This window comes from Oryctolagus cuniculus, chromosome X, assembly GCF_051225735.1.
Source record: "Oryctolagus cuniculus isolate XC-2025 breed Fujian yellow rabbit chromosome X, ASM5122573v1, whole genome shotgun sequence".
In the NCBI taxonomy this organism is placed as follows: Eukaryota; Metazoa; Chordata; class Mammalia; order Lagomorpha; family Leporidae; genus Oryctolagus; species Oryctolagus cuniculus.
Window position 1 is genome coordinate 18,675,623 of NC_142888.1, and position 12,601 is coordinate 18,688,223.

The 12,601-nt window shown below is 33.1% G+C and overlaps 1 protein-coding gene across 15 annotated transcripts in view; it reads right to left on the reverse strand.

Annotated features, from left to right (window-relative positions):
• The window catches only part of DMD (dystrophin), a 2,249,390-nt gene that overhangs the window by 1,401,834 nt on the left and 834,955 nt on the right, over positions 1-12,601 (reverse strand). For all 15 annotated transcript variants that reach the window (XM_070067426.2, XM_051827673.3, XM_070067427.2 and 12 more), the window contains one exon: positions 4,934-5,021. In XM_070067426.2, coding sequence (XP_069923527.2) covers positions 4,934-5,021 — 88 coding nt within the window. The remainder of the gene's footprint in view (positions 1-4,933; positions 5,022-12,601) is intronic.

Consider the following 12,601-nt stretch of genomic DNA (forward strand, 5'->3'; position numbering starts at 1 on the left):
GTAGGAAGAGAAAACATAACTCAAGTAACCCAGAACTGAGGGAGGAATAAAAAAAGAGAAAATGCATGCAACTATGGAAATTTATTCATTCATGATGGAGGGGATGGACTATGACAAATAGTACTATTTCAATGCCCCAAGAGTACAGGTCATTACCAAACTGTGCCTCGTTAAAATATAAGATTAGAAGAGGTACTGCTACTGGAAAATCCTTCACAGGGATGTAAAGGAAAGATCTTGATAAATTTGGTTTGGTGAGGACACAATCTGACTATAAACCTTTCCTCACTCATCTCACAAAATTTTGTGGCCCAAACTCAAACAACATCTTTCATGTCAAAGTCTTTAGCAAGCTATAAACCAAAATACAAAATACAACTTCATAGTTACTATTATAACTGAGAGGAGCCCTTTTCTGCTTTATTCTTCTATGCTATTTAATTATAATCCTTAGCACACTTACTATCAGGTATTCACCTTAAATACTATAATCTATCACTTATGAGATAATAGTTTTGAGATATTTTTAAGTCTGATATACTAATCATTACTACTTTACTTAAATATTTTCTTTATGTGATTGTCTTTGGGCTTTTTATTAATACACAGGAAATTAGTTGGAAACTGAAATGTCAAGCACAATTTAATATTAAAATATCATTAACCATATTGGATAATTATAGTATCTCCTCTGAAAGTTGTGGTTAAATCATTTTATCACTTAAAGAATGGGAACTGAGCTACATGTACATATGTTTTGAACTGAAGGTTCTGATATAACCATTTTGGTCACATCAATAGTCATAAGGGAAAACAATTTACTTAAACTGGACTTTTTCATTATACCTGGTGCATAAGGAGACTTAGGTATTCACACAGTATTATTTTACAGAAGTACTTAAGAATAAAGTCTAGGGGCTGGGGCTGGGGCTGGGGTGTAGCAAGTAAAACTGCTTGCAGCGCCATTATTCCATTTGGGTACTGGTTCAAGTCCCAGGTGCTCCACTTCTGATCCAGCTCCCTGCTATGGCCTTGGAAAGCAGAAGATGGCCCAAGTTACTAATTTCTTAAAACTAACCCTATGTTCCTAATCTTATCAAATGATGGTGAGATTCATGATGACTACATTAGTACAAACTTTTCTCCAATAAGAAATGGTTTTCTCCACCATCCAATACTTGGCTAATACTCCCCACCCTCATCCAACCAGTTGATGATTACTTAGGAATAGTAAATCAATTTTAATGTTCACTCAAATACAGAGTTAAGAATGACATACATAAAGTTAAAAATCATGCCAAAGTAACAAACATGATTTAGCTAAAACTCTGTTACTGGACTATTTTTATTCTATGGTTTTTATAGATGACTTTCTCTCTGACCAAAAGAACTGGGGCACACTTAAGCGAAATGTCCATGTATACTTTAAAGAATTCAAGCAACTTAGGCAACTCTCTTCTTCATGGTTTAAAAAAGCCCCAAATAAAGTAGTAAGAATCTTACTATCTGCATATTCTTCAAATGAAATAAAATACAAATTATTACTAAAAAAATCCAGATACAGTTAATATAGACTAAGCTTTAAAATTCTGTATAAAGCTCTTTGTGTTTGATAAAGTACAAAATGAAAATTATTTTCAAGTTGATAATAGGACCATGTGATCTTGAAAAACTGAACATACACTATAAGATACAGTGTTAAGATGTACAATTCCATTTAAGCAATAGTTTTCAAAGCCAAGTGAATATCTTTTCTTCTACATTGGAACTGTAGTAAATTCTGTACTTTTAACAATCTTAACACACCCTCACCTTTCCTGCTCTTCAGCACACTTCTTAAACTCCTTTAAGAATATGCTTTCATGAACAACAGATTTAGTTTTATGCATTTCCTAAGTAGTGTTAAAACTTCATTGTTTCACAGATGTTTAGAAATGGACAAAATGATTTCTCATTATGCCTCATATACAATTTCAGGTCAAAACTGAAGGAAAATAAAAGCTATGAAGACTTTTTTGCATGCATTGCTGTTTGATTCTGAAAACAAACTGAAGAGCTTCGAAGTCATACTAAAAATTTTTAAATGATATTTAATCTTTATGACAAGTTGTTTTCAGTAGAAAATTTAGTTTGCTCTGTAGGTATATGTACAGATAAAGTACAGTTTACAAAAAGGTTGTATTTGAAATATAACAGCTGGGACAGGTGCTGTTTTGCAGTGAGTTAAGTCGCCATTTGGGATGCCTGTATCATGGGACTGCTGGTTCAAGTCTCAGCTACTCTGCTTCCTGCCAATGTACCTGCAAAGTACTCCGTAATCCACATGGGGAGACATGGATGGAGTTCCTGGCTCCTGGCTTCAACCTGGCTCAGCCCCAGCTTCTGCGGCTATTTGGGCAGTAAATCACCAGATATCTGTCTGGCTGTCTGTCATTCTACCTTACAAGTAAATAAATATATAAATAAATATTTTATATAATAAACATTCTTCATGATTATGGTATTTCCTGTGTCAGGGAAGTATATATAATAGACATCCTTATGCTATTCTTTTAATATGCTTTCTACATATTTCTACATTATGAATATATTCTAAATGTTTTATTGTGGTAAATATATATACACATTTACATTAAAGATATATTTGTATTAGTGACATGTTATAACATTTTACAATAATTATTTGCTTTTATAACATTGTGAGGACAATATATATGATTAAAAGAAGCAAACATTTACATGAGATCCTAGGAGAAGTAGGGTGATTTGTGTCTCAATTTCCTCTGTATAAATAAAAAGAATGCATGTGTCTTACATGGTCGTGTGTTTTATTATAACTATATAGCCCAAAATTGATTCAGGAGATTTTGTGTTTGTAAATTTAAGAGCTTTACTAAAATAACTGTTTAGGATTATTTAGTAGATAAAGCTTAATTTGTCTTTCAGCTTCATGAGCCATGCCATTACATTTCAGTTCTTTGGCTCTATACTGGAGAAGTGATTGTAAATTAAAATAAGGAGTCCCTCTCAAATACTCCTAACAGGTACTCCAGGCACTCATTGTGTGACTGGCTTATTTCACAACTTATATAGTCATAAAGTAAATATTATGCAAATTGTTCTTTGAAAGCAAGAAAAACAAGAGAAGTTAGATTCTTTTTTTTCTTAGTAATTATGTAGACTCTATTATATAATAGGGGCAAAAGAGCTATGGTCACTTCAAGTTACCTTAGAAGTAGCCCAACCTTGAGCCTAATCATGTATCAGCTAAACCATCTCATCACTACAGAACAAACAGGCCACTTACAATATGGTCATTGTAGTCAGCCAAGTAGGCATGTCTCAAATGGCACACCCACTCCCCACTGCTCTTTGTATTTTCCTGCAGAGGTCTTATTATTTCCTAATCAAAAGTACCAATGCCATTATCTTAATTACTGGTTTATTTTTTCTTTCCTAGATAGAATTTAATCAATCAATATTTATTACAGAAATACCATATTCTGATTTTTCTGCATGACTCTCAAAATTAGCTATGAGGGCAATAATCTAGAAATATAATACTGACAATAATCACAAGACCATTTTAATCCTGTTTACAGATTCTATTAGCAAAAAATAAAAATAATTTTCTTCATTTCTAAATGTTTAAATTTTTAATAATTCATTGTATGTTGCTATCAGATGATTATGAGGTGAAATATGCTTGCTGTTTAACTACAAATGAGATCATTTACATGTATAGCTTTTATATCAACACACTAAAATGAAAATTTTATAATGTAGTTACTAGGGAGGAATTATATAACTACATGGATATTTTCAGATCCTATCATTTTATTTAACTATGCTGTGTAACTCCTCACTTCAGACCATCAACATGCATCTAAACAACAACCTATTAATATTTTTCATTATCTATATATATTGAATAACATGTTGACCCAATTCTCAGCTGTCATATTTGGTTGTTTATGTTTTTAACCAAATACAGTCTTGGGGCTCATTAGAAGAAAATGAATTGATTTCCTATGAAGATCACTGAACTTTTTAATGTCAACATAGCAATTAAAGCAAAAATAATTCATGCATAGAACTTATGCCTCAGAATACAGGCAGAATCTGGGAAAAACTGACATGCTCAATCTTTTGTTATGTTTGTTTATTATATTCTTACAAATATATCATTTGCAAATTGAAAACAATTCTTGAAATACAACTAGCTCACAATTTCATAAAATCACTTTTAATTGGAAATGTTTTAATGTCATGAGTATAGCGATAACAATTTAAAAGTATTTTGTTAACATTTTATGCAAATAACATTTTGTACAGAGTTTTTTGGGGTATCTTAGAAAATTTTAATTCATACTTTAAAAAGAAAAAAGTTTTTGGAAGCTTTGTGCTCTTACCTCACTCCAAAAGTGGGAAATTTAAAAATAAATGTCAACTCAAAGAAAAATTTTTTAAAGAGAGACAGATTTATAGTAACATGAAATATATCAAATAAATTATTAGGAAACTGGTATGATGATCAAGTCTTACACACAATTCAGTATGCTTGGAGAAATAGACAACAAAATTATTAAAAATCAGATTACAATCAACTTTACATATATTATATGATTGGTTATACTACAACTATTTATTCAAACATTGTTTTGTGAAATTATTGAGATAATGTTAGATTTCACTTTAAAATTTTTTCTATGTAACAGAATATTCCACTACACTCCATTTTCTTATAATAGACTCAAAGTTGAACTTTCCTTGATAATTTTCTTAGCATTAGGAAATAATAATAAAAATATAAACACTCCCTTTAAATCTGCATTCCAAAAGTGCTTGTCTGATATAATTTAGCTGATAAATATGAACCTATGTGTTTATCAAATCTCTAAGAAGATTATCTAAATCAACTTCATGTAATTACCATTCACCATCTGTTCCACCAGGGCCTGAGCTGATCTGCTGGCATCTTGCAGTTTTCTGAACTTCTCGGCTTTTTCTCGCTCTATGGCCTGCAGCATGATAGCAAAGGTGAGTATTTCAATACAAGGATTGTGAATCTTCACAGTAATTATAACGTCTACTTGCCCTTTCAAGCCTTAAGATATTTCACTCTGTCAGCTTATCATGTGAATCTAAAGAAGTTTTTTCTTCAACTCTTTGGCATTAAAATGCCAATGAAAGCACGACATTTTAATCCTGAATTGCTAGTTTTTAATAACAAGATTACTATTTTTAACTTTTTATACAAGATTTTCTGATACATTTCAGTGTAAATCTGCAGAAACAATAAATTCTAACAATGAAAGACAAAGTGTCAGATATTTAAAATGGTATTTTTAAAGATACCACTAAAATTATTTATAAAAACATAAGAATATATTCAGTTTTTAAAAATTAAACTGAGAATCCAATAACTATATAAAGTGGAAAAAAGTACACTAGTATGAATAATTTAGAAGAAAAACATATATTTAAATATCAGACTGTTGGCTAATGTTTCTTTCTAAAAACAAAGTATTCTCATTTCTAAGGACAACCAGACTCATTTCCAAAGATCTTTCTAAGTTCCTTTGTCTATTTCTTACAATCAGAGAAAACTTTTGAGCTAATGCAAAATGATAAAAATTAATAAATACTAGTGTTCTGTAAAATTGAGGTTAGCTAATAATACCTTTACAGAAACAAATTGTAAACCTACCTTCTAAGGTTTTAATTGTTTCCTGGGTTTTAATTGTCTTAGGTTTAAATTGTAAAGTAGAATTACATTAGTATGGTAGTTTATTAGAAGTAGTTAATAACAATGTCATATGTCCTGAAACATGAAACATAACTAGCCACAGGAAAAACAAAGCTGCACTGCAACAACACCCAGTAAGGGTAACTCTTCTGAGACTAATAGCATTACAAAAACAATTACACTTAAAATTGAGCAGGGGTTATACTAAATCAAACTATTTTTCAAAAAACTTTCTTTAGATCTATGGTTATTTATGTAAATATTCCATTGTATATTATTGGAGTACAGTTTGGAGGGCATATAATATGTACACACACACTCTGCAACATCATTCTCTAAAAATTTGCACAAGAATAAAAATGTTATATATATCCTTGGTATCCAATATGGCACCCAATAACCACATGTGGGTATTGAGCCCTTGAAAGATGACCAGTGTGACTAAGGAAATAACTTTGAATTAACTAATTAAATTTAATTGAAATTTAAATAGTCATCTATATCCAGAATTGACAACTGTAAATATGAAGATCTAGAGTCTTCCCTTTGAAAGAACACAAAGATATTTACAAATGTAGATAATATAGAATGCTAGATGTACTTTAGGTGAAGTAATTATCCAGACTAGACTGTTTTCCAATCATATCAAAAAATACTTATAAAATAATCAATGCATTTTTACATCTTTGAAAAGACTTTAAATATCTATAACTAATTTAAAAATTATTTTAAGGAGTTTTGTATATGGGGGACCTCACAATATTTGGCTTCAAAACTTGTCTTAAAACTACAGCAATTTAAACAGTGTGATATGGGCAAAAGAATAGATCAATCAATGGAAGAGAATGGAGAGCTCAGAAATAGATCCGTGTTAATAGTATCAGTTGATATTTGATAAAGCAGTAAGGACAATCCAGTGGAGAAGAGTCATTTCAACAAATTGTACTTGAATTACTGGACATTCCTATAAAGAAATGTACATGCAGACCTATAACCTTCACCACTATTAACACAAAATGAGCCACAGACTCACATGTTAAATGCAAAAGCATAACACTCCTAGACAACAACACAGTGGAGAAAAATTCCAGATAATTTTGAGTCTGATATTTTTTTAGATGTGGTATCAAAGGGATCAGTCATGAAAGAAAGAATTGGTAAACTGGATTTTTTTTTTAATTATGGTTTGTGAAAGATACTGTCAACAGAATTGAAAGCCACAAACTAGGAGAAAACATTTGCAAAAGACTTATCTTATAGAGAACTGTTATTCAGATATACCAAGGGCTCTTAAAACTAAACAGCAAGAAAATTAAAAAATAAACTCATTATAAAAAAAAAAAAAGATACAGGGCTGACACTGTTGTGCAGCGGGTAAAGCTGCCGCCTGCAGTTGTGGCATCCCAAATGGGCACCAGTTCGAGTCCTGGCTGCTCCACTTCTGATCCAGCTCTCTGCTATGGTCTGGGAAAGCAGTATAAAATGGCTCAAGTCCTTGGGCCCTTGCACCCGCGTGGGAGACCTAGAAGAAGCTCCTGTCTTCAGATACGCCCAGCTCCAGCCACTGGGCCATTTGGGGAGTTAACCAATGGATGTAAGCCCCCTCCCCCCCCCCCCAGCAGTGCTTTCCTTCTCTCTCTGCTTCTCTGGAACTCTGCCTTTCAAATAAATAAATCTTTAACAGAAACAAACAACAACAAAATAATCAGATGCAAGCCTTAACAAACACTTCACTAAAGAGGGCTTACAGATGACAAATAAGCATATGAAAAGATGCTGTATATCACATGTCACCGGAGAATTGCAAATTAAAACAAAATATCACTACACAACTATGGAGAGTCCAAAATTCAGAACACTGACACTGTCAAATACTGGGGAGCAGGAACATGAACTTCCATTCATTGTTGATAGGTGTGCATAACAGCACAGTCACTTTGAAGGATGGCTTAGAGGTTTCTTACAAAACTAAACCTACTCTTGTCATAAAGTCTAGCAGTAATGTCTACACAAAATCCGGCTGTGGGTGCATACAGCAGCTTTATTCTTAACTGGCAAGACTTGGAAACCAACAGAATGTCCATAATTTGTGAATGGATAAACTGTGGTGCATCTAGACAAAAAATATTCATCAATAAAAAAATGAGCTATCAAGCCATGAAAAGATAGGCATGAAACTTAAATAGAAATCACTAAATGAAATGCCAACATGAAAAGTCTACAGAACTTTAAGATTCCAAATATATGACAGTCCAGAAAAGGGGAAACTATGAAGACAATAAAGTGATCAGTGGTTGCCAAGGGCTGGGGGAAGAAAAGATAAATAGGTATAGAGAATTTTCACATCACTGAAAATACTCTAAATGATAATATCATGATGGATACATGTCATAATAATTTGTCCAAACACATTCAATGACAACAGTGAAGCTTAATGTGAATTATAAATTGTAGATAATAACGATATGTTGATGCAGTTTCACGTATTACAATAAATGTATCACTCTGGTATGGGATGTTGATAATGAGCACACTAGGTATGTGTGGGAGCAGGGTTTATATGGAAAATTCTGAACCTTCTGCTCAACTTTGTTATGAACCAAGAATTACTCTGAAGTTTCCTAAAATCTCAAAAAAAACCTCACAAATTAGAATTACTAGATTCAGTACAAAGAGATGAAAACACTAAAAGATCTAATTGTTAATAATAAAATAATTGTAATCAGGGGCAGCTATAATATAAAAATAGTAATTAAAATTTAGAATGCATGAACTACGAAATAAAGCACTATGAAATGATGATCTCTTTTAATTTAGTTGTTTAAAGTGCCCATAGCACAGCTGAAAAGATATGCTTTACATTAGACTTCGAAGGGCAACTTACTTTCTCTTCATTCGTTAAGAAATTTTCAAGGTAATAGGCGCATCTTACTATTGCACATTCCACTTGAAAATTTGAAAGCAGACACATTGCAACGTTTTGTGATTATGTGCTTCCAGTCCCACTCTAATTGCAAGTTAAAATTTCTAGATTGTCTTAAAATGCATTTTCACAGAGATGGTATTGAATTATCTTCACAAATATGTGAACAATCATGGAAGTTTCTAACTAACTGGTTGAACTGAAAAGTGCATGAAAATCAAGTAGCCACAACATTTGATTAAAAGTATATCCAGGCCAAAGCTCAACATCATGTTTTCTCAACTCTAAATTATTTGTTTAGAACAAATATTATAAATAATAACAGCCACTGAAGCAAAACAACAATCTAAGAAGTAGATACTGTCACTATCTCATTTTGACAAAGGAGGAAGATAAGGCACACAGATGTTTGTGCAAAATTTGTAAACCTTAACCAAACCACACTGAAAACAAAGTTCATCACACTGTTTTCCAAATTATAGCTTATGTGAATTATTTCAAAAGTACACCACAAGAATTGTGAAACAGAATGAACCAGCATTATACTATCCCATTTTACACAGAGAACGCTAAACATCAACAAGATTAACACATAAATCAAGTGTCATAGAATGGGAAAGTTTTTGACCCAGTACTAGAACTCCACTCCTCTATTCAGAAGTTCAGCTCTCTGTCCAACATACTCTATTGCTTCTGTGGGTACTTCAGTAGAAACTAATGAAACAGGCTTGAACATATCAGAATACAACTCATAATAAAAGTGAGCTTTTTGTTTAGATATATTCAGGGATATACAAAATATTTAACTATTAATTCAGCATGGGCACCAAAGTATCAGAAAAAATGGCTGGTCACTCAGAATGGAAACTGAAGGTCTATAAACTTATTACCAACTCAATATATAGCCCAAAACCTTCACTCCATCATCAGATGTTGATTATATGCCAACCAAGTAACTGGTGCATATTTGGAGTCATAGATCCTAGAAAGAACCAAATAATGGCCTATATATTCTTGTCAATATTTAGGTGACTTCTGGATTGTGTTAGGTCACATTATTTTAAAGAAGAAAAGAGTCTAGAACACATTTCATTTTTGACACAGCTGTTGATGGTTGACTAAAAATAAAATTTAGAGTAGCAAGGAAATCATAAAGAAGGTACTGACAGACAAGCTTTCAGTTGCTTTTTCCACAATTGTTTTGAGTTCTATTTCTACTTCTTACAAGCTGATTGGCCTTAATAAAGTGATTCAAATTTTCTAAGCTTCAATGCATTTTTAAGTAAAAATAAAGATACCTATTATCCATGCCTTTTGATATTAAAGGATAAATTACTTGCCAAAATGAGATAATTTTACATTAAAATGGGGAGCAAAGAATAATCCAGCTGGGACAAATGGCATGAAGCAAACTGAGACTGGGGTGAGGGATGGGCACAGCAGTTATGATGATGCTTCAGACAACTGCATCTCATATCAGAGTGCCTGGGTTCAAATCTTGGCTCTGCTTCTGATTCCAGCTTTCTTTCAATGTGTACCCTGGAAGGCAGTAGATGATGGTTCAAGCTTCAGTCCCTCCCACCCACATGGGAGACACAAGTAGAGTTCTGGGCTATTGACTTTTTCCTAGCCAATCTCTGGCTGTTGTGAACATTTGGATATTGAATCAGCAGATGGAGGATGTCTCTGTGTGCGTGCCTGTCTCTGTCTTTCTCTCTTTATCTACCTTTTGAATAAATAAATATTATTTTTAAAATGCTGAGACCGTCCAAGACAAACTGGAGCATGTGCTCATTCTAATTAAAGGTGATCTCAGTAAACTTAAAAAGAAGTTTAGGAAAACACTTTGACACAAGAACTAATTAGAATAGCTTACTTATGGAAATATGTGAAAAGGTGTTAACGGAGTTGACTAAATAAACACCTCTGAAACACCCCGGTTTCCAGGGGTCTGGCCATGCACCTACACATTCCCAATGAGACAGGTGAACTTCTGGAACAAAATGGTTTGACTCAGTAGTTCCTAGTATTTCCTCCTTCTCTCATTGTCTCCTAGAAACTTTTCTATATAAAGTATACACACACATACAACTGCCTAACCACTGATTTTCCCTCTATTTTTCATTGGTATTTACCACTAATATTCCAAATGTTTTATGTATAGATTTTACTGGATTTCCATCTTTCTCTCTGGACTGTAATGTAAACTATTTAAGGCCAGGCAGGTATCCTTGCCTATCTTCTTCTCCACTTCATCTCCAGTACCTATAAATGGCACCTGGTCCACAGTCTATACATAATAAGGTCTAGTCTAGCACAATTTCCCTTTATACAGTATGGTGGACTCTCTTCCTACTTATATTTCACTTTTAAGGTAAGAATTCACTAAAATTTCTGATAACTATACCTATGTACAGCAGTCACAGAACAAGCCTGTGGAAATAGAAGCTACAAACTCAATCAAGTAAGGCTGGATGAAACTCAAGTCTTCTAGAAATTGCATATTACATTGGATGTTGGGTACACAAACCTGTTCTCCACATCAAATTGTGATAATTGCAACAAATAATTACCCAACTAGGAAATAAACAGTATCAATCATGTAAAATCCTTAAGTCAAGAATTAATAGACTCCCATCTTCCTCTTCCTTCCAAGACTCTAATCCTCCTGTCTCCTCCATCATTTACACGCATACAAGGGTACACAGACACACGGTGTTTTTCAAAAGTTCATGGAAAATACGCATTACCTTTCAAACCCATTTGTCCACAGAATTTTTGAAATTCTGCATCACACATACATGTTATGTGTACATATACACATTTTAGATATATAAAAATTTCATTTATGTATTCAAAGATACACAGATCAGTTTTTTTGTTTTCAAGGTTAAGGGGATCGTCTGAGTGTTCTTCAAGCACAGCCTCCATTTTCTTTTAAGCATTTTATATTCAATATTAGTCCAAATATCTATTCAGATTTTAGCACTCAGTTATACAGGATGTTTTATCAGAAAAAGTCACTGATTTTCTCCTTGCCATGTACAATTCTTATTACAGCAATAACTACTGATAACTACAACTACCTCCTTGAAATCACCTTGTCCATAAAAACATCTCAGTCTCTGACGTTATCATTCTCTAATCTTTTTCTCAGCAAACTTGTCCAGCTTTTCTATGTGTCTGTTTCCCTTTATATCTCTGCTCACGATCTATGTTTGTGTGTATACATGAATATATGAGTTATACTTTTATTCTTAAAAAACCATATTTTATGATGAAACATACACTTCATAAAAAAGATTTATTTATTTGAAAGGCAGCATCACAGAGAGGCAGAGGCAGAGAAACAAAGACATCCTCAATCCACTGGTTCACTCCCCAGATGGCCACAACAGCCAGAGCTGGGCTGTTCTGAAGCCAGGATCCTGGAGCTTCTTCCTGATCTTCCACATGGGTGCTTGGGCCCAAGCACTTGGCCCATCTTCCACTGCTTTCCCTTTTTATATCAGCAGGGAGCTGGTTTGGAATTGGAGCAGCCAGGATCCAAACTAGCACCCATATGGGATGCCAGCATAGTGTGTGGCAGCTTTATCTGGTGTGTCACAGCACCAGCCTCTGCAACATATACTTTTAAAATGATTTACTGATATTTAAGAAATTACTTTACTAAATATATGTTTAATATGTGATCATATATGCTTAGAAACTTTTAATCTGATTCTAAACTATTTGGTGCAAATAATTTCAAGTAAATAATGCAGAAGACAAGAAACATATCAATGATCCATTCCATCAGGAATGGATTCTTAATTATAAAATATAATATGAGCTTCTGAAAATTCTTACTGATCATCTGGAAATTATGAATAGCAAAATGTAAAACTTGCATTGCAAAATAAAAGGCAATTGAATTCTGCAATACGGCA